General features: G+C 47.1%; 1 protein-coding gene across 1 annotated transcript in view; it reads right to left on the minus strand.

Moving 5' to 3' along the window:
* The window catches only part of LOC140720270 (uncharacterized), a 68,460-nt gene that overhangs the window by 35,470 nt on the left and 5,512 nt on the right, over positions 1–27,478 (minus strand). The window contains exons 2-5 of the mRNA XM_073035139.1: positions 10,498–10,593; positions 9,854–10,087; positions 8,777–8,799; positions 8,571–8,689 (exon numbers count right to left, since the gene is read on the minus strand). Of these exons, the coding sequence (XP_072891240.1) occupies positions 8,571–8,689; positions 8,777–8,799; positions 9,854–10,087; positions 10,498–10,593 (472 nt within the window). The remainder of the gene's footprint in view (positions 1–8,570; positions 8,690–8,776; positions 8,800–9,853; positions 10,088–10,497; positions 10,594–27,478) is intronic.

Genomic DNA, 27,478 nt, shown 5'->3' on the forward strand with positions numbered 1-27,478 from the left:
ACAAAAGCGCATGGGCAACTAATGTCTCCCCAAAGGTTTTCCGCTGGACAGAGTGCAGAGAGACCCCTGGCCCTTGACTCCTCAGACAGGGGAAACATCCTCCCTCACTCCTGCCTGTTGACCCCTGAAAAAATTTTGTATTTCCATGAGATCTCCTCTCATTCTTCGAAACTGGGAACAGAGAACATAGAGCAGTACAGCACAGGAACAGGCCCGTCATACAATGTTCACATTTATTTGTGAGTGTGAAGTGGGGCAGTGTGATGGTTTGAGACAGTAAAGGAGGTGATAATGGGAACCAATAGGGGAGAGATGAATGGCAGATTGAACCAGGAGCGGGAGGGGTGGAAAGCCTGTGGGTGAACTGTGTGTGTAGACGTAATGAGAAGCTAGAGGGGGCAAAGATGGCAGATGAGGATGACTTTGCCCCTTTCCCACAACCTCATCCCCCGCAGCCCCTCATTAGGACAGGGGATGAATTTGCAGGAACCCTTAAGCAACACAGGACTTGATGAGGTGTTTCAGTCTGAACCGTCGACTGTTTACTCTTTCCCATAGAAACTTCCCGGCCTGCTGTTCCCCCAACAATTTGTGTGAGTTACTCTGCTTTGAATATACTCATTTATTTGGCCTCCACAGTTGCCTGTGGCAGATTCACTATCCTGTGGATAAAGGAATTCCTCCTCATCTCTGTCCTGAATAGACATCCCTGCAGTCGGAGGCTGTGCTTACCGTTCTCGACCCACCCACATCTTCCCAACATCAACTCTCTCCCGACAGGTGACAGAGAGATCTGGCGAGACCCTTCATCAGGACCTGTGTAGCTTGGATTACCAGCATCTGCAGATTTTCTCCTGTTTGATTTTTAAAGCAGAAGTTAATAACTGCCATTAGGGTCCTTTTACCCCTGCTATTTCTTAGCTCAACCCAAAATGATTCTGCACCTTCCGATCCTATGTCACCTCTTTCTAATGATTTAATATCATTTATTACCAATAAATCCACGCCACCCCCCTCTGCCTACCTGCCTATCCTTCCGATACACCGTGTATCCTTGGACGTTCAGCTCTCAGAGACATGCATCCTTTAGCCACGTCTCAGTGATGGCCACAAAATTATACCTGACAATCTGTAGCTGTACGACAAGATCATCCACCTTATTCCTTATGCTGTGTGTATTTAAGTATAACACCTTGACCAGTATTTGGTACTTTTTGTTTTGATTGCACTGCAACTCATCCCAGTGGCTGCAAATTTGCCCCATTACCTGCCGGTCTTTCCTGACATCTTTACTGCTCACTATCTTAGATTTATTTCTGTTTTCCCCCTCCTCCACTCTATCATTCCGGTTTCCCATCCCCCTGCCAAATTAGTTTAAACCCTCCCTAACAGCTCTATTAAACATCCCCGCTATGGTTCAGGTGTAACACGTCCTTTTTGAACAGGTAATACTTCCCCCTGAAGTGATCCCAATGATCCAAGAATCTGAAGCCCTACCCCCTTGCACCAGTCTCTCAGCCACGCATTCATCTGCCTGATCCTACTATTCTTGCCCTCGCTAGCACGTGGCACAGGTAGCAATCCTGACATTACTACTCTGGAGGTCCTGCTTCTTAGATTCATTCCTAACTCCCGGAAATCTCTCTTCAGGACCTCCTCCCTTTTACTCTCTATGTCATTGGTACCAACATGTACCAAGACAGCTGGCTGCTCGCCCTCTCCCTTCAGGATATTCTGGACCCGATCCGAGACACCCCGTACCCTGGCACCTGGGAGGCAGCACACCATGCGGGTATCTCTACCAGGCTCACAGAATCTCCTGTCTGTTCCCCTGACTATGGAATCCCCTATGACTACCGCATTCCTCTTCTCCCTCCTTCCGTCCTGCACAACAGCGCCAAGCTCAGTGCCAGAGACCCGGTCACCGTGGCCGTCCCCTGTCAGGTCATCCCACTCAACAGCATCCGAAACGATATACTTGTTGTTGAGGGGGGCAACCACAGGGGTGCTCTCCACTATCCGGGCATTTCCCTTCCCTCTCCCGACAGTCACCCAGTTTTCTGACCCCTGTAGCCTAGGGATGACTACCTCCCTGTAGCTCCTGTCTATCACCTCTTCATTTTCTCTAATAAGCAGTAGGTCATCAAGCTGCAGCTCCAGATCCCTAACACGGTCTCCGAGGAGCTGAATCTCGGTTCACCTGGTGCAGATGTGGCTATCAGGGAGGCTGGAGGTCTCCCAGGATTCCCACATCTGACACCCTGAACAAAGCACTAACCCTTCAGACATGCTACCTGGTTCTACAGGAATGAAACAAGGAAAGATATGTCTACTCACCCACTTACCTCACCAAACACACAAACTTTTTAAACCGTTAGCTAATGTGCCCTGCTGTTCCCCCGTCCGTGCGGGCCGATTTGCCAAGGGGAAAAGAAGAGTCGGTGCCTCGCTCTCGCCTCTTCCCGTTACCACCTAAACCCGTTAAGCCAAAGCCCTACACTCTGCTGCCACCCACTCCGCTGCCCGCTGTATAGGGTGGTCATCTTTTTAAACTTTCCGCGCTGTCCTGCACAGTATCGCCGTTCTTGTACGTGAAGTTATTTTTTTTAAAACTGCCTTCCTTCAGAATTTCGCTCCCACGCCGCCCTTCTTGTCCCAATCTAAAAAACACCTTCAGTCCTGTATTCATCAGCCTATTCCACACTGTCCACATGAAATTCAGCAAGGCCTTTAATGTCGATGATAGACCACACTTGGAGCATTGTCTGCATTTCCGGTTCCCGAATATAGGGAGGATGTCATTACACTGGACAGGAGGCTTCAGGAGGATGTTACCAGGACTGGGGGCTTGGGTTAAAAGGAGAGAGTGGGTAAGTTTGGGCTATTCAGCTGTAGTGTATGATGTTCAGGTATGACCCCTTATCAAGGTAAATAATTTATTAGGAGCTTAAATAACGTTTCTTTTTCCAAGAAATGGGAGTACAGTACCAGAGGCCTCAGATTGAAAGTGAGACGGGACATTTTTCTGAGTGGTCTATCGGGTTACATTCTCATAGAGAGGGAGGTTGGTAAATCGAATTTGCCCTCAGACGCTGTACAAACAGGTAAAAATAAAATATTTTCAAATAAATTTGGGCAGGTACACAGATGGGAAATGGTTAGCGGGATGGGGGGGGGGGCAAACACACACAAATGGGCCATGCTCAAGAAGACATCTTAGTCTTGCAGATTGATGAAGTGGGCCGTGAGTTCAACATCCGTCAGATCCTCCCAGATCATCCTCCTGAGGAATCTCACCCCGGAGTCTGTCTATGAAGTGTTGATGTGACATCACGTCAGAGGGCAGCTCAGTGCCACCGAACAGACAGACTCGGTAAGGACGGCAGATTTCAATCCTAAATGGGAATTTGTGCCTATTTCTGTGGCCGGGTGTCACACTCTGATAGTATATCCGTGTGTGTGTGTGTGTGTGTGTGTGTGTGTGTGTGTGTGTGTGTGTGTGTGTGTGTGTGTGTGTGTGTGTGTGTGTGTGTGTGTGTGTGTGTGTGTGTGTGTGTGTGTGTGTGTGTGTGTGTGTGTGTGTGTGTGTGTGTGTGTGTGTGTTGATTGTGGTAAATATCCGTGTGGTGTGTATACACATTGAAGGAGAGTGTGCACATTGAAGAATTTGTATGTTACAATGTGTCCTCACATGTCTGATGTGTGTTGACAATGTGTCACACGTGATTGAGTTGTTTAAATGAATAAATGACTGTCTCTGAAGAGATTGGTTTCCAGGTTACTGAGGGAAATAACAACGTACATTGCTGAGGCTCTGACTACAATCTGCCAATCCTTCCTGTGTATGTGTGTGACGGAGCTTTGCCAGGCCGGTTATGCTGTGTGTGCTTCTCCCGAGATGAAATCTTGACCCATGTCAATGCTTGTTGGTGTGTCCAAGCTCATTCTCACAATGCTTCAATGTAGTGGTCAGATAACCATAAGACATAGGAGCAGAATTAGGTCATTTGCCCATCGAGTCTGCTCCGCCATTCAATCATGGCTGATCCACATTTCCCTCCTCAGCCCCACTCCCTGGTCTTCTCCCCGTAACCTTTGATACTGTGTCCAATCTAGAACCTATCAAGCTCTGCCTTAAATACACACAACAAGTTCCACAAATTCACTAGCCGCTGGCACAAATTTCTCTGCATCTGTTTTAAATAGATGCCCCTCCATCTTAAGGCATGATGCCCCTCTTGTCCTAAACTCCACCGCCATGAGAAACATCCTTTCCACATCTACCCTGTCTAGGACTTTCATCATTCGAAAGGTTTCAATGAGATTCCCCCTCATCTTTCTAAATTCCAGCGAGTACAGACACAGAACTATCAAACGTTCCTCGTCTGAGAACCCTTTCATTCCTGGAATCATCCTTATGAAATGAACCTTCTGCAATGCCAGCACACCTTTTCTTAGACGAGAAGCCCAAGTTCACAATACTCAAGGTGAGGCTTCACCAGTGCCTTATAAAGCCTCAGCATCACATCCCTGCTCTTGAATTGAATGATATCTAAACCCCTTGAATTGAATGCTAACGTTGGATTTAGCTTCCTCACCACTGAATCTACCTGCAAGTTAACCTTTAGTGTGTTCTGCAGAATGACTGCTAAGTCCATTTTCATCTCAGCTTTTTGGGTTTTCTCCCCATCTGAAAAGAAAATCTGCACATTATTTCTACGACCACTGTGCATGGCCATGCATTGTCCAACATTGTATATCATTTGCCACTTTCCTTCCCATTCTCCTCATTCAAGTCCTTGTGCAGCCTAACTATTTCCTCAACACTACCAGCCCCTCCACCAATCTTCGTATCATCTGCAAACTAGGAAACAATGCCATCTATTCTAGGACAAGAGGGTATGAATTCAGGATTGAAGGACGCCCTTTTAGAACTGAGATGTGGAGAAATTACTTTAGTCAGTGTGTGGAAAATCTGTGGAATTTGTTGCCACAAGTGGCTGTTAAGGCCAAGTCATATTTAAGGCAGAGATAGATAGGTTCTTGATTAGCCAGGGCATCAAAGGGTATGGGGTGAAAGCAGGGGAGTGGGGATGACTGGAAGAATTGGATCTGCTCATGACTGAATGGTGGAGCAGACTCGATGGGCTGAATGGCCTACTTCTGCTCCTATATCTTATGGTCTATTCCATCAGCTAAATCTTGATATACAGCATAAAATGAAGGTGGCCTAACACTGACCCCTGTGGAACACGAGTCAGGGGCAGCCAACCAGTAAAGGATCCCTTTACACTCATTCGCTGTTTCCTACCAATCAGCCAATGTTCTAACCATGCCTGTAACTTTTCTGTAATACCATGGCCTCTTAATCTGGTTCCCACCTTCATGTGTGGCACCTTGTCAAAGGCCTTCCGAGATTCCAAATATACAACATCCACGGCATCCCCTTTATCTATCCTGCTTGTCTCCTCAAAGAATCCCAACAGGTTTGTCAGGCAGGATATTCCCTTAACGAAGCCATGCTGACTTGTCCTATCTTGTCCAGTGTCACCAAGTATTCCATAACCTCATACTTAAAAACTGACTCCAATTTCTTCCCAAACACAGAGGTGAGGCTAACTGGTCAATAATTTCCTTTCTGCTGTCTTCCTCCTTGCTTAAAGAGGTAAGTGACATTTGCCATTTTCAAGTCCTCTGGCACCATGCCAGGGTCCAATGATTTTTGAAAGATCATTTGAAATGCCTCCACAATGTCTACCACAACCTCTTTCAGAAAACTAGGATGCAGTTCATCTGGTCCGGGTGACTTATGTACCTTTAGGTCTTTCAGCTTTTTGAGCACCTTCTCCCTTGTAACAGTAACTGCACTCACTTCTCTTCCCTCACACTCTTCAACACCGGGCACAGTGCTAGTGTCTTCCACGGTGAAGACTGGTGCAAAATATTTGGTTTATCTGCCATCTCTTTATCCCGCGTTATTATATATCCAGCCTCATTTTCTAGCGGTCCTATATCCAGTCTCATCTCTGTTTTTTTTTACAATACTTAAAAAACAATTTGACATTGTTTGCTAACATGTTGTACAAAGACAGGTGTGTAAAAAGGGCCTGAAGGATCATTGGAGAACAGAGTCACCCCAACCACAAACTGTACCAGTTGCTACCATCCGGGATACTGTACCACAGCAGAAAAGCCAGGAGCAACAGGCTCCGGGACAGCTTCTTCAAACAGGCCAGCAGACTGATTAACTCATGTGGACACAACTGTATTTCTATGTTATATTAATCAGCCTGTTGTACATATTATTCATCATAAATTACTATAAATTGCACATTTCACAGTTAGATGGAGACATAATGTAAAGATTTTTAATCCTCATCCATATGAAGGATGTAAGTAATCAAGTCAATTCCATTCAAATCAAATCAATTTCTTGGTTATTTTTCCCATCCCAAACATTCCTTTAGTTCCTCTCTTAGATATTTAAAAGCTTCCCAATCCTCTGTCTTCATACTAATTTTTGTTTTGTTGTATTCCCTCTCTTTTGCCTTTACATTAACTTGTCTTCCCTTGTCAGCCACGGTTTTACTATTTTGCCATTTGAGTATTTATTTATTTTTGGAATACATCTATCCTTCACCTATCTCATTTTTCCAGAAACTGACACCATTTCTGCTCTGCTCTCATCCCTGCCAGTATCTCCTTCCAATTTGCTTTGACCAACTCCTCTCTCAGACCACTGTAATTTCTTTTACTTCTCTGAAATACTACAATGTCAGACTTTACTTTCTCCTTATCAGATTTCAACTTGAACTCAGTCATGTTGTGAGCACTGTCTCCTAAGGTTTCTTTTAACTACTCAGCTCTGGTTCAATACATAACACCCAATCCAGTAGAGCTGTTCCCCGAGTAGGCTCAACGACAAACTGCTCTAGAAAGCCATCACATTGCATTCAACAAACTTACTCTCTTGAAATCCTTTACCAACCTGATTTTCCCAATTGACCTGCATGTTGAAATCTCCCATAATTATCATAACATTGTCCTTTTCATCAGCCTTTTCTATTTCCAGTTGTAATCTGTGGGCCTCAACCCACTGACTGTTGGGAGGCCTGTATATGACTGCTGTCAGTGTCATTTTTACTTTTGCAGTTCCTTACCTCAACCTACAAGGATTCAACATCTTCCAATCCTATGTCACATCCAGCTGCTGATTTACCAGCAGAGCCACACCACCCCATCGGCCTTCCTCCCTTCCTCCGATACATTGTGTAACCTTGAACATTCAGCTCCCAACTACAACCATCCGTCAGCCACGATTCCGTGATACCTGACAATCGGTAACAGTGCAACAAGATCATCCACCTTACTTCTCATACTCCATGCATTGAGATATAACACTTTGTGTACTGTATCTGCTACCCTTTTTAATTCTGCATCCCTAATGTACTGATACTCACCATGCTGGCTGCAATTTTCTCTTCGCATCTGTCCGCCATATCTGACAGTCTGACTGCACGCTATCTTTGCATTTTTACCATCCGTCATATCCCTTCACTCCACTTCCAACCCCCCACCCCACCAAATTAGTTTAAACCCTCCCCAACAGCTCTATCAAACCTCTCTGTGAGAATATTGTCTCCCTTGGGTCCAGGTGCGACCCATCCCTTTTGAGCAGGTCATTCCTCCACCAAATGAGATCCCAATGATCCAAGAACCTGAATCCCTGTCGCCTGCATCATCTTCTCAGTCATGTTTATCTGTCAAATTATCCTGTTTCTACCCTCACCAGCACGTGGCACAGGCAGCAATCCAGAAATTACAACCCTGGGGGTGCTGCTTCTGAGCTTTCTACCAAGCTCTCCAAATTCTATTTTCAGGACCTATTTGCTTTTACTTCCAATGTCATTGTCCCAAAATTTACCAAGATATCTGGCTCTTTTCCCTCCCTCTCTAAAATGCTGCGGACACGATTCGAGGCATCCTTGACCCTGGCACCCAGGAGGCAACATACCATTCGGGTGTCCCGTTCACACCAATAGATTCTCCTGACTGTTCTCCTGACGATTCAGTCCCCGATCACGACCACTCCCCTCTTCTGCCTCGAACACCAGTGAGAGATGCTGATCCGGAAGGGGGAAGACCTGTGTCAGTCAGAGTCTGCACTCACAGGGCACATGAAGGACTTGTGTATTTTCCTGACAATCCCGGTCGCCACACTGATACCCGCTTTTATTCCCTAAAATATCATCAAGTCAGTATTAAATTCCCAGCTCCTGTGGTAGGATTCAAACTCATGTCCTGGTGTGTTAGTGCAGTGTGCCTGGGATCAGGACACAGTGGTTCATCTGACAGTCCCGTGTATTGGTTGTATTGTGACCCTGTGCTGGTGTGTTCAGGGGTCTGACATCTCCAGCTGACCATGTGACAGTGATGCCTCCCAGTCGGTGGGGTTGATGTGGAATAAACTTCAGTTCCCCTTCAGCCCAGTATTACAGACAATCTTTGCGTCAAATTGGAACTAAATTGAGCTTCATAAACAAGGAGAAATGAATCTTTATAAGTTTTACCTCGATTAATATCATCAAGCGTTTCTCTCAGCACTGTTTTCAACAAATAGGGGTGATCAAATTTTTCAAACGGTTGGGCCTCATCTGTCACTGCCAATGCCTGGACATCGTCATTAATCCTGTAAATATTAAACTGCTGGTTATAAATTGCTATTCTGAACTATTTTACAAATCCATTCAGAGTTTCAGTAAAGAGCATGTCCTACCTCCTGTTCCGTCGAGCTTCCTCCTGAAATAAATAAAACACAAATCCGATTAGACTTGGACTTACTGTCCATATCCTGAATTTCAGCCAAATCATTACAAGGTGTTGAAAATTCCCACTGCCGCAATCACTCACACACACGGACAATACAGAACCACGGGGTAAATGACAGGGAAAGTTTCTGAATGTCAGACCATTACTGAGAGGATGAAACTTACAGGGAAGACAGGACAGGCTGTGCATTATCATCTGGATATGACGTCAGTGTGATAGGATGGAGGAATTTAAGATCAGTGATGTATGTGATTGTGTGCGGGTGGAGGAAGTACCTCTATTTATGGGGAGACTCGTGGGGAGATGTAATTCCAGATGGATTTTAACAAATTCCACAAGAAATTTAGTGAGGAGGATGTGGAACCCAGTGCCACAGGAGTGGCTGAAATGGAACAGCAGATATTGAATCTAATGGGGAGGCTGGATAAACACGTAATCTGATGGAAACCGGATACAGAAGATAAGTCTGATGTGTGGGTCAAATTCTTTGTTCTCACTGATTAACAGAGAGACCCTCACACCCACCGCACCAGACACACTCACAGCCTGTGACTGGAAATGGGAGTTAATGATAGGTTAGAGGATACTTAATGTAGAATTAAGGACACAGTCAGCAGCTCTGTGTTATGATCAGAGTAAATAATTTCAAAGAAATTTGCATTCTGTCCTGGGATGTACAGAAGTTGTGGAAATCCAGTTTTGGGACAATAGACAAAAGATGCAGGAGTAGGCCATTCGGCTCTTCTAACCAGCACCGCCATTCACTGTGATCATGGCTGATCATACACAATCAGTACCCCGTTCCTGCCCTCTTCCCATATCCCTTGATCCCACTATCTATAAGAGCTCTATCTAAATCTCTCTTGAAAGCATCCAGAGACTTGGCCTTCACTGCCTTCTGTGTGAGGACGCCAGCAGCGGCAATTAATTTGTTAGAATTGGCCTCGGTGCTGTGTTTATTTCAAATATACCACTTTTCATTTAGTGTCCTTTGACAGAAACAAATTGAAATATAATCCCTCACCTTTAGAAATATCACACTGTCTTTCTGATCCATCTGTTCCTTTAACTTTGAGATTTCCTCCTGAATACTCCTTATATTCTCTTGAAGAGCTAGAAGAGTTTTCTCCATTGGGTTGAGAATCCTCTTCTCTTCTTCCCTGACATCCCTGAGTAAGCTCTGCTCTTTCTCAGTGATAATCTGGCGCAGTTCAGCAAACTGGGATGTGATGTGGGACTGAAGGCTGTGTGACTGTTCCTGTCGAAGGGAAGGTGAAGATTAATATACTGCATTGCTGTGCTCTTTTTCCTATTGTCGTCCAGTTCGGTGTATTAGAGTCCATGCTACTTCTGAGTGCATTCCCATCAACACCATTCCCTCACGTTTTCCTGAAACCTATCCTCACTTATTGACCCATAATCTCCCATCTGATTCACACACACCCTCCCCACCTTTACAGGGTTAACGGTAATTATCCATCCATCCGGCATGTCCTTGAGATGTGTCGGAATCTCTCGTGGTCACAGGGAGAGCATGCAAACTCCACACAGACAGCACCAGAGGTCAGGATCGAACCCAGGTCACTGGAGCTGAGATACTCGGCTATTCTGCATTAAATGGAGCAAAACTCCACAGTAATATCAGAAATTCGGCTCAGGAAGCCTCACCCGAACTCCGGAAATCTTCTCTTTCTGTTGCTGCTCCTTTTCCTGGAAGTCTGATTTCTTTTTTGTGAGAGAGTCTAAGGAAGATTTTAGCTGATCCTGGAAGTCAGAGAGTGAAGGAAATAGAAACAAAGATGCATCAAAAGAAACAGCTGATCAAACCCGATTATCACACAAAATTCCGGAGGAACTCAGTGAGTCAGGCAGCATCTATTCAGGGGAAATAAACAGTCGGTGTTTCGGGATGAGACCCTTCATTAGGACTGGGAAGGAATGGGACAGGAGCCAGAATAAAAAGGTTGGGGATGAGAACCAGCTGACAGGTGAGACAACGTGAGGGGGGACGTGGGGCAGGGTGATGAAGTGAGAAGCTGAGAGGGGACAGGTGGAAGAGGAAAAGGGCTGGAGAAGTAGGAATCTAATTCGAGAGGACAATCGACCATGGAAGAAACGGGAGGAACTGGGCTGTTTGTGGCCCTGAATGGTGACGAGGGAGGAGGTTAGGAGTCAGGTGTAGCACTTGTCCCATTTTCAGGTGTCAGTGCCAGGAGGGAGATCAGTGGGGAGGAGCGAGTGGATCAGGGCGATACAGGACGTAGATCGCGATCCGTATAGAGAGTGGAGAGTTGCCGGGTGAGGAGGTGGGCTGTGGGACGGAGAGATGCTAGAATCCCGTTGGAGATGGTGTAAGTTGCAGAGAATGATGTGTTAGTTATGTAGGCTCGTGTAATGGTATGTAGGAGAAAGGAAATGTGTTAAGTATTAAATTAATGTTAGTTTTACCGTGTAGATTTTAACAGCTTCTTTAATCGGCATGAAGCGGTGCTCTCTGTGTTCCTGCGCGTCTCTACAGATCACACAGATCAGTGTCTTGTCCGTTTCACAAAACAGCTTCAGTTCTTCCTCATGTTCCTCGCAGTGAGGTTTACTTTCCTTCCCTTTCGGATTCAGGTTTAGATTTCGAGCTTTTTCAGCCAGATTTGCTAAGGCCCGACTGGCCCTGAGGGTGCGGTCAGCAAACTCCTCTCTACATTCCGGGCAGGAGTTTCTCTCCTCCCTTTCCCAATACTGTGTGATACAAGAGCGACAGAAGTTGTGTCCACACTCCAGTGACACCGGATCGGTGAAGAAATCCAGGCAGATGGGACAAATTGTCTCCTCGGTCCAACTCTCGGCCTTTCTTTTCGAAGCCATGTTAACTCCCAGCACTTCCTGATTCAGAATGCTTTCACTTTCGGGGAGCTGCTGATCCCCTGCAGTACCGCGATTGTCCACTACGCGCGCTGCAGACTCGGGGAATGAACATTCTGCTGCCGGATGTGTTCAGTGGAAATTCTGGCTATTTCCATGTTAGTGTGGGATCAAAAACAAATTAAACAGGGAAAAGATAAGAAAACGCCCAATGGACTGTCTAAGCCCGGCGACGAGCGTAGGTGAGTTGGCCATATGCCCAGCAACCCCATCTCGTAAGCACCTAGAGAGACAAAAAACGTTAGCTGCATGTCCAAACGCCCCATCGCTCCGATCGGAAGGACCTTTCCGGATCGAGATCCTTCATCTGAACTGTCTCAACCCGAAATGTCGATTGTCCATTTCCCTCCACAGATGCTGCCCGACCCGCTGAGTTCCTCAAGCAGCTCGTTTTTTAAAAATCTTTCTGCAGGTCTAAGAGAGTCAGAGTGGAGTTTAAAACGATGAATAAGTAAACAGTGAAAACATGCCATTAAACTGGGGTTGCGGAGAGAATATTGTGCTGTGAGGAGAGAGATGCAGTGGTGATGACCGACCCGTGGTTGGAGGAAAAAGCACAGGACTGGACATTCTACGTCATAGAGTGGAAAATGTTCAGATGTTGATACTTTTTTGTAAGCTTTATTTTGTAAAGCTTTATAAGCTTTATTCAGAATGATAAAACGTGCCAATACCTTTACCCAATGAATTTACATTCGTTGTCTATGGGGTATTCTGTTGTCTGTTGTCGCTCATGTGCCCCCTGGGGTGGTGAACAATAATTGAGAGGCTTCCTCAGCCAACACGGCCTCTCCCAATCGAGCAGTAGAGGGACCCGATAGTTCCAATGGGGTCCCTGTAGTCTGGAATGTGCCAGTCGGCAGCATTCCTGTACGACAGTGGTTCCCAGCATTTTGTGCCAAAGACCAATACCAGTAACCGTGGACACCAGGTTGGGAACTGCTGCTCTCCGGACATCTCGAAGTGATGGCAGGCCAACAAGTTTCGAGCGTCTTTCCCCGAGTTGATGATCTTCCAGCAGCACTCGCTGTCCGTTTTCCTGCGCGTCCTGGGAACAGCCCGAGGATCAGTGAGCCTTCTGTCATGCAGCTGCTGTGGAACAGGCCCTTGCATCTTTCTCCACAGATCTTCGCCAGCCCACAGACCGCAAAGAGGTGAGTGAACGTCTCGTCTCCACTGCAGTAATCTCGGGGCAGCGCGCTGTGGGAGTGCTCTCCCGGCATGCAGCAAGGATCAGACTGGGAGGGACCCTCTCGTCTCCACTGCAGTAATCTCGGGGCAGCGCGCTGTGGGGGTGATCTCCGGGCATGCAGCAAGGATCAGACTGGGAGGGGCCCTCTCGTCTCCACTGCAGTAATCTCGGGGCAGCGCGCGCTGGGAGTGATCTCCGGGCATTCAGCAAGGATCAGACTAGGAGGGACCCACTCGTCTCCACTGCAGTAATCTCGGGGCAGCGCGCTGTGGGAGTGATCAACGGGCATGCGACAAGGATCAGACTGGGAGGGGCCCTCTCGTCTCCACTGCAGTAATCTCGGGGCTGCGCGCTGTTTGAGTGATCTCCGGGCATGCAGCAAGGATCAGACTGGGAGGGGCCCTCTCGTCTCCACTGCAGTGATCTCTGGGCCGCGCGCTGTGGGAGTGATCTCCGGGCATGCAGCAAGGATCAGACTGGGAGGGGCCCTCTCGTCTCCACTGCAGCAATCTCGGGGCAGCGCGCTGTGGGAGTGATCTCCGGGCATGCAGCAAGGATCAGACTGGGAGGGGACCTCTCGTCTCCACTGCAGTAATCTCGGGGCAGCGCGCTGTGGGAGTGATCTCCGGGCATGCAGCAAGGATCAGACTGGGAGGGGCCCTCTCGTCTCCACTGCAGTAATCTCGGGGCAGCGCGCTGTGGGACTGATCTCCGGGCATGCAGCAAGGATCAGACTGGGTGGGGCCCTCTCGTCTCCACTGCAGTAATCTCGGGGCAGCGCGCTGTGGGAGTGATCTCCGGGCATGCAGCAAGGATCAGACTGGGTGGGGCCCTCTCGTCTCCACTGCAGTAATCTCGGGGCAGCGCGCTGTGGGAGTGATCTCCGGGCATGCAGCAAGGATCAGACTGGGAGGGGCCCTCTCGTCTCCACTGCAGTAATCTCGGGGCAGCACGCTGTGGGAGTGATCTCCGGGCATGCAGCAAGGATCAGACTGGGTGGGGCCCTCTCGTCTCCACTGCAGTAATCTCGGAGCAGCGCGCTGTGGGAGTGATCTCCGGGCATGCAGCAAGGATCAGACTGGGTGGGGCCCTCTCGTCTCCACTGCAGTAATCTCGGGGCAGCGCGCTGTGGGGGTGATCTCCGGGCATGCAGCAAGGATCAGACTGGGTGGGGCCCTCTCGTCTCCACTGCAGTAATCTCGGGGCAGCGCGCTGTGGGAGTGATCTCCGGGCATGCAGCAAGGATCAGACTGGGAGGGACCGTCTCGTCTCCACTGCAGTAATCTCGGGGCAGCGCGCTGTGGGGGTGATCTCCGGGCATGCAGCAAGGATCAGACTGGGTGGGGCCCTCTCGTCTCCACTGCAGTAATCTCGGGGCAGCGCGCTGGGAGTGATCTCCGGGCATGCAGCAAGGATCAGACTGGGTGGGGCCCTCTCGTCTCCACTGCAGTAATCTCTGGGCAGCGCGCTGTGGGAGTGATCTCCGGGCATGCAGCAAGGATCAGACTGGGAGGGGCCCTCTCGTCTCCACTGCAGTAAAATCGGAGCAGCGCGCTGTGGGAGTGATCTCCGGGCATGCAGCAAGGATCAGACTGGGAGGGGCCCTCTCGTCTCCACTGCAGTAATCTCGGGGCAGCGCGCTGTGTGAGTGATCTCCGGGCATGCAGCAAGGATCAGACTGGGTGGGGCCCTCTCGTCTCCACTGCAGCAATCTCGGGGCAGCGCGCTGTGGGAGTGATCTCCGGGCATGCAGCAAGGATCAGACTGGGAGGGGCCCTCTCGTCTCCACTGCAGTAATCTCGGGGCAGCGCGCTGTGGGAGTGATCTCCGGGCATGCAGCAAGGATCAGACTGGGAGGGGCCCTCTCGTCTCCACTGCAGTAATCTCGGGGCAGCACGCTGTGGGAGTGATCTCCGGGCATGCAGCAAGGATCAGACTGGGAGGGGCCCTCTCGTCTCCACTGCAGTAATCTCGGGGCAGCGCGCGCTGGGAGTGATCTCCGGGCATGCAGCAAGGATCAGACTGGGTGGGGCCCTCTCGTCTCCACTGCAGTAATCTCGGGGCAGCGCGCTGTGGGAGTGATCTCCGGGCATGCAGCAAGGATCAGACTGGGAGGGGCCCTCTCGTCTCCACTGCAGTAATCTCGGGGCAGCGCGCTCTGGGAGTGATCTCCGGGCATGCAGCAAGGATCAGACTAGGAGGGACCCACTCGTCGCCAGCAGGTGAGGTCTTGGTGCCTGTTGGGGAGATCTGGTGATGAGGCATTCTGCCAGATGGTCTGGACTGTCTGCTCAGGGAACCACTCCACTGTGTCCATCCAGTCCTTCTCCTGCAGTAACTGCAGGACATTCCGTGCTGACCACTGTCTGGTGTTCTTGTAGTCAAAGCTGCTGGTCTGAAAGAACTGTCACCAATTTCATGAACACAAGGTTCACATGGAGAAGCTTCCTGATTGAGACAGACAAAGTCTCACAGGGTATTTACAGGGTCGGGGCAGGAATGATGTTTCCCCTGGCTGGGCCGTGGAACCAGGGATCACAGACTCGAAATCCGAGATTACCTCAGCAGGACTGAGATGAGGAGAAATTTCCCCAACACAGTGCGGTGAATATTTGGAGTTTTCTCCACAAGTTTCCTAAATTAAACAGACATATTTAGGGGCTCGGCGATTTTGGGAACGTTGCAGGAAGGTGGCGCTGAGGTCAAAGATCAGCCATGTTCTGAGTGAGGTCCAGAACAGTGCAACGGGACGAATGACAACGCCTGCTCCTGTTTCTTATTTTCTAAATCACGAGTTTACCTCGGATTGCACAGGGGAGCGGTGAGAGCTCCGGAGATCCATCAGCAGCCGCTGCGGTTATTTCATGTTCTTGTTATTTACCCTGTTTCTCCATATTTGCATTTACACAGTTTGTTACCTTCAGCACTCTGGCTGATCTTCCACTGCCTGCTTCTGTTATGGTTACTATTCTATACTTTTTCTAAGTATGACCGCAGGAAAATGCTTCTCGGAGTTGTATGTGGTGACTTATCTGGAGTCTGGTAATAAAATTTATTTTGAAATTTGAGTTTCGGGAAACTTCCTTTAATTCTGAGAACAATCTGTGATTGACATATCCAGTTCCGAGCAGCAGCCCGTCCTCACCCACTCTCAGCCAATCAGCGATCACTGCTGGGAGAAGGATGCTCCCATTTACTGAGGGGTGTGAGTGGGCGGGACGCTGAGCCCCTGCCCGGCCGGAGTTTGAAACCGGGACCGAATGAGGCCGGAGACCGGGAGCTGCGCCTCGGGTTTCGGCTGCACCACCGGCGGGTCTTGAATCCTTTCGAAGGCAGAGCTGAAGAGACTGGCGGAGATTCCGTGAGATATTTCAGCTACACGGAGGGCGCCCGGCCTTTCCCCGCCGAGGATCGGGGCCTGTTGTCTGGAGTTGTCTCCCAGACCCGTCCCTTCCTGCTGGGAGACGGGAGCTGCCCCGCAGCGGCTGCCGATGGATCTCCGGAGCTCTCACCGCTCCCCTGTGCAATCCGAACGGCTGAAAACCAAGGGACAACAAGGCGCAAATGTAAACTCGTGCTTTAGAAAATAAGTAACTGGAGCGTGTGTGGCCACTCGGGCCGTTGCGCCGATTCCACCCTTTCCTCAGAATAGTACTTTCTTTTTAAATCTTTTTATTGATTTTAAACAAACATAAATGAAACATGAATTCAAAGAGCTTGAGAGTACATAATTAATAGGTTAAGGAATAAATACAAATAGATGATAATAACCTCCCAAACTCATAGTGGTTACAAAAAAATGGAGAAAATATGAAACCCTCCCCCCACAAAAAAATGAAAAAAATCCTAACCGACATGGGCCATTGCATTATATCAATTATACACAGTAGCGTCAATAACTCTGCACCTCCATCCAAATAATTAAGGACAATAAAAGTAAAGTTTAGGAAAAGTCAGTTTAGCTCATATAAAAATGTTGAATAAATGGTCTCCCAGTTTCTTCATATTTAACTGAAGGGTCAAAGACAACACTTGTAATTTTTTCTAAACTCGAACAAGAAATAGTTTGAGAAAACCACTGAAATATAGTTGGAGGATTAATTTCTTTCCAGTTCAATAGGATAGATCTTCTAGCCATTAATGTAACAAATGCAATCATCCGCCGGGCTGGGGTGGGGGGGGGGTGGATAAACGACTATTATCCACCTTTGGTAAACCGAAAATTGCAGTAATAGGATGCGGTTGCAATTTGATGTTCAGAACTGTTGAAATAATACCAAAAATATCTTTCCAATAATTTTGCAAACAGGGGCAAGACCAGAACATGTGGGTCAATGAAGCGTCTTCAGAATGACATCTGTCACAGGTTGGATTAACATAAGAATAAAATCGAGCGAGTTTATCCTTGGACATGTGAGCCCCATGAACAACCTTAAATTGTATTAGGCATGTTTAGCACAAATAGAAGAAGAATTGACTAATTGTAAAATTTTCTCCCACTGCTCTGTGGCTATAAGACAATGAAGTTCTTTTTCCCATTCCTTCTTAATTATTTCTGATACTCCTGGCTGTATTTTCATGATCATATGATAAATGATGGCTACTGAACCCTTCTGGCAAGGATTCAGAGATAGAATTTTTTCTGTAATGTCCATTGGACATAATTTCAGAAAATATAACATTCAAGAAATTTCTAACTTGCAAGTATCTAAAAAAAATAAGTTTTAGGCTGTATAGCTGTTCAAAGGACATAAAACTGTTATCTAAAAATAGATCATGAAAACATGTTATACCTTTTGTTTTCCATAACACAAAGTCTTGGTCCATAAAAGAGGGCTGGAAAAAGAAGTTAGATATAATAGGGCTTGATTATTCAAGCCAAAGAATTTACGAAATTGAAACCATATTCTTAATGTATGTTTAACTATAGGGTTAGTTATTTGTTTATTCGGTTTCGATAAAGCAAAAGGAAGCGAAGATCCTAAAATAGAAAACAATGAGAAGTCTTGTACAGATTTAAACTCCAAATTTACCCATTGTGGGCAAGGTACTATGACCGATTCTTGTGTCCAAAATATTAAATACTGAATATTAACTGCCCAATAGTAAAATCTTAGGTTTGGCAAAGCAAAACCACATTCCTTCTTAGGCTTCTGTAATTTTTTTTTCTTAATCTAGGATTTTTATTCTGCCACACATACGAGGATATTTTGGAGTCAATAATATCAAAAAAAGATTTAGGAATAAAAATTGGTAATGCTTGGAATAAATATAAAAATTTGGGTAATACTATCATCTTGATTGTATTAATTCGACCAACCAATGACAGAGATAATGGGGACCACCTGGTAACAAGTTGCTTGATTTGTTCAATTAAAGGTAAAAAATTAACTTTAAATAAACCCTTATGTTTCTTGGTAATTTTAATACCCAAATAAGTAAAATGATCTGTGACAACTTTAAATGGTAAGTGTTTATAAATTGGAACTTGCATATTTAATGGAAATAATTCACTCTTATTAAAATTCAGTTTGTAGCCAGAAAAGCTACTAAACTGAGCAAGCAAGGATGAAATAGCAGGAATAGATCTCTCAGGGTCAGATATGTATAGTAACAAATCATCAGCATATAATGATAACTTATAAGTCCCTTACCCACGGGTAATACCAAAAATATTAGGTGATTCACGAATGGCAACGGCTAAAGGTTCCAAAGCAATGTCAAATAATAGAGGACTTAAAGGGCAGCCTTGCCTCGTACCACGGGACAACTGAAAAAAAGGAGATCTTTGAGTATTGGTAAGAACTGAAGCAAAAGGATTATAATAGATTAATTTAATCCATGATATAAATTTCAAGCTAAAATTAAAATTCTGCAATGTATTAAGTACAGCCATTCAACTCTATCGAACGCCTTTTCAGCATATAAGGAAATGACATTCTGGTATTTTAGATGAAGAAGTATAAATTATATTAATTAATTTTCTAATGTTAAAAGATGAATAACAGTTTTTAATAAATCTGGTCTGATGTTCTGAGATAATTTGAGGTAATGCATTTATTAATCTAGTGGCCAAAATTTTGGTAAAAATCTTAGAATCTGTATTCAGCAAGGATATTGGCCGATAGGATGCACATTCAGTGGGGTCTTTATCTTTTTTAAGAATTGGAGAAATGGAGGCATCATAAAAAGATTGTGTTTATTTACCTACAGTTAACGCATCTTTAGAAATTTTACAAAGCCAAGGAGCTAGTACAGAAGAAAAGGATTTTAAAAATTCAGCAGTATAACCATCCGGACAATGGGCTTTACCTGAATTCATTGAAAAAGGGAGTGGGTTCCCCTTTCCAGACCCTGCCCGGGGAATTTTGCCACTCCTCAGGGTTATATATGGAACCTCTCAGACAGGGACAGGGAGTGGGTTCCCCTTTCCAGACCCTGCCCGGGGAATTTTGCCACTCCTCAGGGTTATATATGGAACCTCTCGGACAGGGACAGGGAGTGGGTTCCCCTTTCCAGACCCTGCCCGGGGAATTTTGCCACTCCTCAGGGTTATATATGGAACCTCTCGGACAGGGACAGGGAGTGGGTTCCCCTTTCCAGACCCTGGCTGGGGAATTGTGCCACTCGTTGGGGTGATATATGGAACCTCTCGGGCAGGGACAGGGAGTGGATTCCCCTTTCCAGACCCTGCCCTGGGACTTGTGCCACTCCTCAGGGTTATATATGGAACCTCCCGACCAGGGACAGGGAGTGGGTTCCCCTTTCCAGACCCTGGCTGGGGAATTGTGCCACTCGTTGGGGTGATATATGGAACCTCTCGGACAGGGACAGGGGGTGGATTCCCCTTTCCAGACCCTGCCCTGGGACTTGTGCCACTCCTCAGGGTTATATATGGAACCTCCCGACCAGGGACAGGGAGTGGGTTCCCGTTTCCAGACCCTGCCCGGGGACTTGTGCCACTCCTCAGGGATATATATGGAACCTCTCGTACAGGGACAGGGAGTGGGCTCCCCTTTCCAGACCCTGCCCGGGGACTTGTGCCACTCCTCAGGGATACATATGGAACCTCTCGGGCAGGGACAGGGAGTGGGTTCCCCTTTCCAGACCCTGCCCTGGGACTTGTGCCACTCCTCAGGGTTATATATGGAACCTCTCGACCAGGGACAGGGAGTGGGTTCCCCTTTCCAGACCCTGCCCGGGGACTTGTGCCACTCCTCAGGGTTATATATGGAACCTCTCGGACAGGGACAGGGTGTGGGTTCCCCTTTCCAGACCCTGACCGGGGACTTGTGCCACTCCTCAGGGTTATATATCGAACCTCTCGTACAGGGACAGGGAGTGGGCTCCCCTTTCCAGACCCTGCCCGGGGACTTGTGCCACTCCTCACGGATACATATGGAACCTCTCGGGTAGGGACAGTGAGTGGGTTCCCGTTTCCAGACCCTGCCCGGGGACTTGTGCCACTCCTCAGGGATATATATGGAACCTCTCGGGCAGGGACAGGGAGTGGGGTCCCCTTTCCAGACCCTGCCCGGGGACGTACCACTCCTCAGGGTTATATATGGAACCTCTCGGGCAGGGACAGGGAGTGGGTTCCCGTTTCCAGACCCTGCCCGGGGACTTGTGCCACTCCTCAGGGTTATATATGGAACCTCTCGGACAGGGACAGGGAGTGAGTTCCCCTTTCCCAGGCAGACGCCCGAAGGTGACCGGGAGCCACCAGAGGGGCTGATGTAATACAAACCATGGCACGGTGGGTCGTTGAGGTAAGGGAACCCATTTTGAATGACAGCCCGACTGCACGCGGATTTTGGTGAATTTACCCGATAACTTAAGGAAAAAGGAGAATCCCTTGCGTGCTTTATAGCTCGTTTTAAGGATACGTGAGAGCCCAACGCCGTCAAACCCCTGGACAGATCAATGTGTCCAGCTGGCAGTGCAGACTTGTCTAAACTGTCTCAGACCCAAGCCTGCCCACTCTTTTAAGTTAACTAATCTCAATTCGCTGTGTCAGACCTGGCCCCGGGTGACATAAATTCTGATGAATATGGAGAGCAATTGACTCATTAAAGGGACTGGGGAAAAGCGAGAGTGTGCACAGAGAACCGGTAGTGAGGAGATGGAGTTCGGGTCCCGACGAAGAACCCAGAACGGGTGGCAGGATCGTGCGGACGATGCAGATTAAGGGGACACTTGGCTAAGGACAGAAACGGGGTTTGTAGAAAGAGGGGACATTGGGCCAGAGATTGTCGCACTACAATCACAGATAAGAATAATAAGAGGCAGGAAGAGAGCCAGGATCACAGTGATAATCGACAGAGTACCACAATTACTCTCCACAATCCCTTTGGTCCCGGATTGGGCAGACCAGAGGGGGCGGATCACAGTAATAATCGACAGAGTACCACATTTACTCTCCGCAATCCCTTTGGTCCCGGATAGGGCAGGCCAGAGGGGACGGATCACAGTGATACTCGACAGAGTAACACATATACTCTCCACAATCCCTTTGGTCCCGGATAGGGCAGGCCAGAGGGGACGGATCACAGTGATACTCGACAGAGTAACACATTTACTCTCCAAAATCCCTTTGGTCCCGGATAGGGCAGGCCGGAGGAGACGGATCACAGTGATACTCGACACAGTACCACATTTACTCTCTACAATCCCTTTGGTCCCGGATAGGGCAGGCCAGAGGGGACGGATCACAGTGATACTTGACAGAGTACCACATTTACTCTCCACAATCCCTTTGGTCCCGGATAGGGCAGGCCAGAGGGGACGGTGATACAGGCAGCTGTGATCAGGCTCACCACACAGACAGGCTCTTTTCTCACTGCTGTAATCGGGTAGAAGGTACAAGAGCCTCAGGACTCACCCCACCAGGGTCAGGAACAGTTACTACCCCTCAACCATCAGGCTGTGGAACAATACAGGATAACTGCACTCACCTGCTGTCCATAGAGATGCTCCCACAACAAATCATCGTACTGGGACTGTCTCAAAATGAGTGAAATAAGAGGTGGTTTATCTGAGACAGTTCACATTCCTGTCTCAGAATTACAGAAATACAATCTCACAGGATATTTACAGCGGAAGGGCTGGAATGATGTTTCCCATAGGGTGTGGAACCAACGGTCACAGTCTCAAAATCCGAGGACATCTCAGCAGGACTGTGATGAGGAGAAATTTCCTCACCCAGAGTGCAGTGAATCATTGCAATTATCTCCACAAGGTTTCTAAATTGAATAGACTTATCCTGGGGCTCAGCGTTGATGGAAAGTTGCAGGAAAGTGGTGCTGATGTCAAAAGTCAAGCATGTTCTGAGTGAAGGGCAGAACAGGCGCAAGGGGCCGAATGGCCACGCCTTCTCTATTTCTTATTTTCATTGGCGAAGTTTGTTGTCTTCTGCACTCTGGTTGATCTTTCAGTGATCCAGATATAGTTACCGGTCTGTAGCTTTGCTCTGTATGTTTGTAGGAGTTGTATGTGGCGACTTATATGTACTCTGTTAGTTTTTGTAATAGTCGCTTGGGGGATCTGAGGTGGAGGAGTATTTGGGCGTTATTTAAAATTATACTTAGATATTATCCAACCAATGTTTATTTGACAAGGGTTAATTCTGATATTGAAACTAACTGTTCTTTTTGTGGTTTATATCCAGAGGATTTATTACATCTGTTTTGGGATTGTGAATATGTTAAAACATTTTGGGTTGATGTTTGTCAATTTATGGATCAATTTATAAATGTGGATTTTACTTTTTGTTTTCAAAATGTCTTATTTGGGTTTACTAATAACACCAAATCTCATAGGGATCATTTCTTTATCAGAAATCTTTTGTTAATTTACAGCAGATTGTATATCCATAAATGCAAATACAGCATTTATAAACCTTCATTTATATTTTTAGGTCAGACTGCAAACTATACGTTTATACTCTGAAAACTTCCCATCGCCAGAAAGCTGTAAAGACTGTACAAATCTGTCAACGTTTTGGGTTATCTCTGTAAATGTTCCTGTTTTGTGACTCCTCTTAGATACAGTTCCTTCTGTCCAACAATATTTAGAGCGGATTTCCTTGTTTATTTGTATATTTGAAGTTAATAGTTATATATTTGTTGCTGCTTTCGTGTGATTCCCTGTCTTTGTTAGCATATGTTTAGTGTTTCTGTTTTTGTTTGTGTTCAATAAAAATTTAAAAAAAAAATAATAATAAAATTTACTTTGAACTTTGAGCCTCGGTGAACTTGCTTTGATTCTGAGAACAAACTGTGAATGATATCTCCAGCTCCCGGTAGCAGCCCGCCCTCGGACACACTCACAGCCAATCAGAGAACTCCGCTGGGAGGATCTTGCCTCCATTGGCTGAGGAGTGTCAGTGGGCGGGACGCTGAGCGGACCGAAGTTTGGAACCGGGAACGAGTGGACCCGGTGAGAGACCCGAGATTGGGAGCAGCTCCCCGGGTAAAGGCTGCAACAGCGGCCGGAGTTTTGAATCCTTCCGATGGCGGAGGTGAAGATACGGGCGGAGATTCCGTGAGATGTTTCAGCCACACAGAGGGTGCCCGGTCTTTCCCCGCCGTGGATCGGGGCCTATTGTCCGGAGTTTCCTCCCAGTCCTGTCTCCTGCTGCTGGGATACGGGAGCTGGCCCGCAGCGGCTGCCGACGGAACTCCGGTGCTGGTGAGCGCTCCCCTGTGCAAAAGGACAGGCTGAAGGTCAAGGGAGAACCAGGCGCAAAGGTAAACTCGGACTTTAGAAAAAGGAAACAGGAGCAGGCCATTCGGCCCTTTGTGTCTGTTCTGCCTTTCACTCAGAACATGCCTGATCTTTGACCTCAGCGCCACTTTCGCGCAACGTTCCCAGTATCGCAGAGCCCCTAAATACGACAGTTTAATTTAGGAAACTTGTGGAGAAAACTCCAAATATTCACTGCACTGTGTTGGGGAAATTTCTCCTCATCTCAGTCCTGCTGAGGTGAACTCGAATTCTGTGACCCCCATTCCTCACCACAGCCGAAGGAAACATCATTCCTGCCTCTACCCTGTCAATACCCTCTGAGACTGTGTCTGTCTCAGTCAGACGGCCTTTTATTTCTCTAATTTTGAGACAGGCCCGGTCAGTATAATCTCTCCGAGGACACTACCTCACCTCTTGAATCAATCTGGAAAATCTCTTCATTCCCTTCATCCCACAGGCTGACTCTGGGAGAGAGACCAGACCTGTGCACAGTGTTCCATGTACGCTCTCACCAGGACCCCATATACAATAGACAATAGGTGCAGAAGTAGACCATTCGGCCCTTCGAGCCTGCACCGCCATTTTGAGATCATGGCTGATCAATTCTTTATCAATACCCGGTCCCTGCCTTGTCCCCATATCCCTTGATTCCCCTATCCATAAGATACCTATCTAGCTCCTTCTTGAAAGCATCCAGAGAATTGGCCTCCACTACCTTCCGAGGCAGTGCATTCTGTCCTAAATGACCTACCCCTTATTCTCAAACCATGCCCTCTGGTACTGGACTCTCCCAGCATCTGGAACATGTTTCCTGCCTCTATCTTGTCCAATCCCTTAATAATCTTATATGTTTCAATCAGATCCCCTCTCAATCTCCTTAATTCCAGCGTGTAGAAGCCCAGTCTCTCTAACCTCTCTGCGTAAGACAGTCCAGACATCCCAGGAATTAACCTCGTGAATCTACGCTGCACTTCCTCTACAGCCAGGATGTCCTTCCTTAACCCTGGAGACCAAAACTGTACACAATACTCCAGGTGTTGTCTCACCAGGGCTCTGTACAAATGCAAGAGGATTTCCTTGCTCTTGTACTCAACTCCCTTTGTAATAAAGGCCAACATTCCATTAGCCTTCTTCACTGCCTGCTGCACTTGCTCATTCACCTTCAGTGACTGATGAACAAGGACTCCGCGATCTCTTTGTATTACTCCCTTACCCAACTCTATACCATTCAGATATAATCTGCCTTCCTGTTCTTACTCCCAAAGTGGATAACCTCACACTTATTCACATTAAACGCCATCTGCCAAGTATCTACCCACTCACCCAGCCTATCCAAGTCACCCTGAATTCTCCTAACATCCTCATCACATGTCAGACTGCCACCCAGCTTAGTATCATCAGCAAATTTGCTGATGTTATTTTCTATGCCTTCATCCAAATCGTTAACGTAAATGGTAAACAGCTGTGGTCCCAATACCGAGCCCTGTGGCACCCCACTAGTCACCAGCCGCCATTCCGAGAAACACCCATTCACCGTTACCCTTTGCTTTCTATCTGCCAACCTGTTTTCTATCCATGTCAATGCCATCCCCCCGATGCCCTGAGCTTTGATTTTACCCACCAATCTTCTATGTGGGACCTTATCAAATGCCTTCTGAAAATCGAGGTACACTACATCCACTGGATCGCCCCCGTCTAACTTCCTGGTTACATCCTCGAAAAACTCCAACAGATTAGTCAAGCATGATTTGTCTTTGGTAAATCCATGCTGGCTCGGCCCAATCCTATCACTGCTATCTAGATATGCCACTATTTCATCCTTAATAATGGACTCTAGCATCTTTCCCACCACCGATGTCAGGCTGACTGGTCGATAGTTCTCTGTTTTCTCCCTCCCTCCTTTCTTAAAAAGTGGGATAGCATTAGCCATTCTCCAATCCTCAGGAACTGATCCTGAATCTAAGGAACATTGACAAATGATTACCAATGCATCCGCAATTTCCAGAGCCACCTCCTTTACTACCCTAGGGTGCAGACCATCTGGACCTGGGGATTTGTCAGCCTTCAGTCCCATCAGTCTTCTCATCACCGTTTCCTTCCGAATGTCAATCTGTTTCATTTCCTCTGTTACCCTATGTCCTTGGCCCATCCATACATCTGGGAGATTGCTTGTGTCTTCCTTAGTGAAAACAGATCTAAAGTACTCATTAAATTCTTCTGTCATTTCTGTGTTTCCCATAACAATTTCACCCAATTCATTCTTCAAGGGCCCAACATTGTTCTTAACTATCTTCTTTCTCTTCACATACCTAAAAAAGCTTTTGCTATCTTCCTTTATATTCCTGGCTAGCTTGCGTTCGTACCTCATTTTTTCTCCCCGTATTGTCTTTTTAGTTAAGTTCTGTTGTTCCTTAAAAACTTCCCAATCATCTGTCCTTCCACTCACCTTAGCTTCAGAGGAGATCTTTATTCTTCTATTCAAACCTTCCTTCCCATTCAATGCTCTTCATTTAATATCGAACTCAAACAGTGAACAGACACAACACAGCCTCAGCCATGAATTTAAAGGGCAGGTGTTGCAACAGTTTGAGCTTCATACCGGGGGCCACGGAGCAAGCAGGGTGTCACAAAGGGAGGAATGTGAGAGTGTTGTATGTCTGAGCCCAGCTGTGTGTGTTTGTGTATCAGAATCAGGTTTAATATCACCGGCATGTGTGGTGGAATTTGTTCCTTTGTGTCTGCAGTACATTGCAATATTTTGTAATAAAAACTACAGATTAAAATTAGAATGTGTAAAATTATATTTAAAATGTAGTGCAAAAAGAGAAGGAAAATACTGAGGAAGTGTTCATGGGTTCTTTGTCCATTCGGAAGTCTGATAGTGGGGAAGAAGCTGTTCCTGAACCAGTGAGTGTGTCTCCAGGGTCCTGTACATCCTCCTTGATGGTAGCAATGTCCTGGGTGATGGGGGTCCTTAATGACGGATGCCACTTTTTTGTGGCATCATCTTTTGAATGTGTCCTGGATGCTGTGGAGTCCAGTGCCCATGAAGTTTCTGGCTGAGTTTACAACTTTCTGCAGCATTTTCCGATCCTGTGCAGTGGCCTCTCCACACCAGGCAGTGATGCAACCAGTTAGAATGCTCTCCACAGTACATCTGTAGAAATTTGCAAGTGTCTTTAGTGACAGACCGATTCCTCTCAATCTCCGAATGAAATATAGCCGATGTTGTGCCTTCATTGTAACTGCATCAATATGTTGGGCCCAGGATAGTTCCTCAGAGATGTTGACAAGCAGGAAATGGAAACTGCTCACCCTTTTCACTTCCGATCCCACGATGAGGACTGGTGTGTGTTCCCTCGACTTCCCCTTCTTGAATCCACAATCAATTCCTTTGTCTTCATGATGTTGAGTGCAAGGTTGTTGCTGTGTCACCACTCAACTTGCTGATCTATCTCACTCCTGTACTCCTCCTCGTCACCATCTGAAATTCCAGCAACAACAGTTGTGTCATCAACAAGTTTATAGATGAGCCTAGACACACAGTCGTGGTGTAGAGAGAGTAGAGCAGTGGGCTGAGCACGCATCATTGAGGTGTGCCAGTGTTGTTTGTCAGCAAGGAGGAGATGTTATTTCTGATCCACACAGACTGGGGTCTCCTGGTGAGGATCCAGTTGCAGAAGGAGGCACAGAGGCCCAGGTTTTGGAGCTTGTTGATTACAATTGAGGGTCTGATTGTGTTGAACGCTGAGCTGTAATCAGCAGCCTGACTTGTGTATTGCTTTTATCCTGGTG

Source organism: Hemitrygon akajei, unplaced genomic scaffold (genome assembly GCF_048418815.1).
Source record: "Hemitrygon akajei unplaced genomic scaffold, sHemAka1.3 Scf000039, whole genome shotgun sequence".
Taxonomy (NCBI): domain Eukaryota; kingdom Metazoa; phylum Chordata; class Chondrichthyes; order Myliobatiformes; family Dasyatidae; genus Hemitrygon; species Hemitrygon akajei.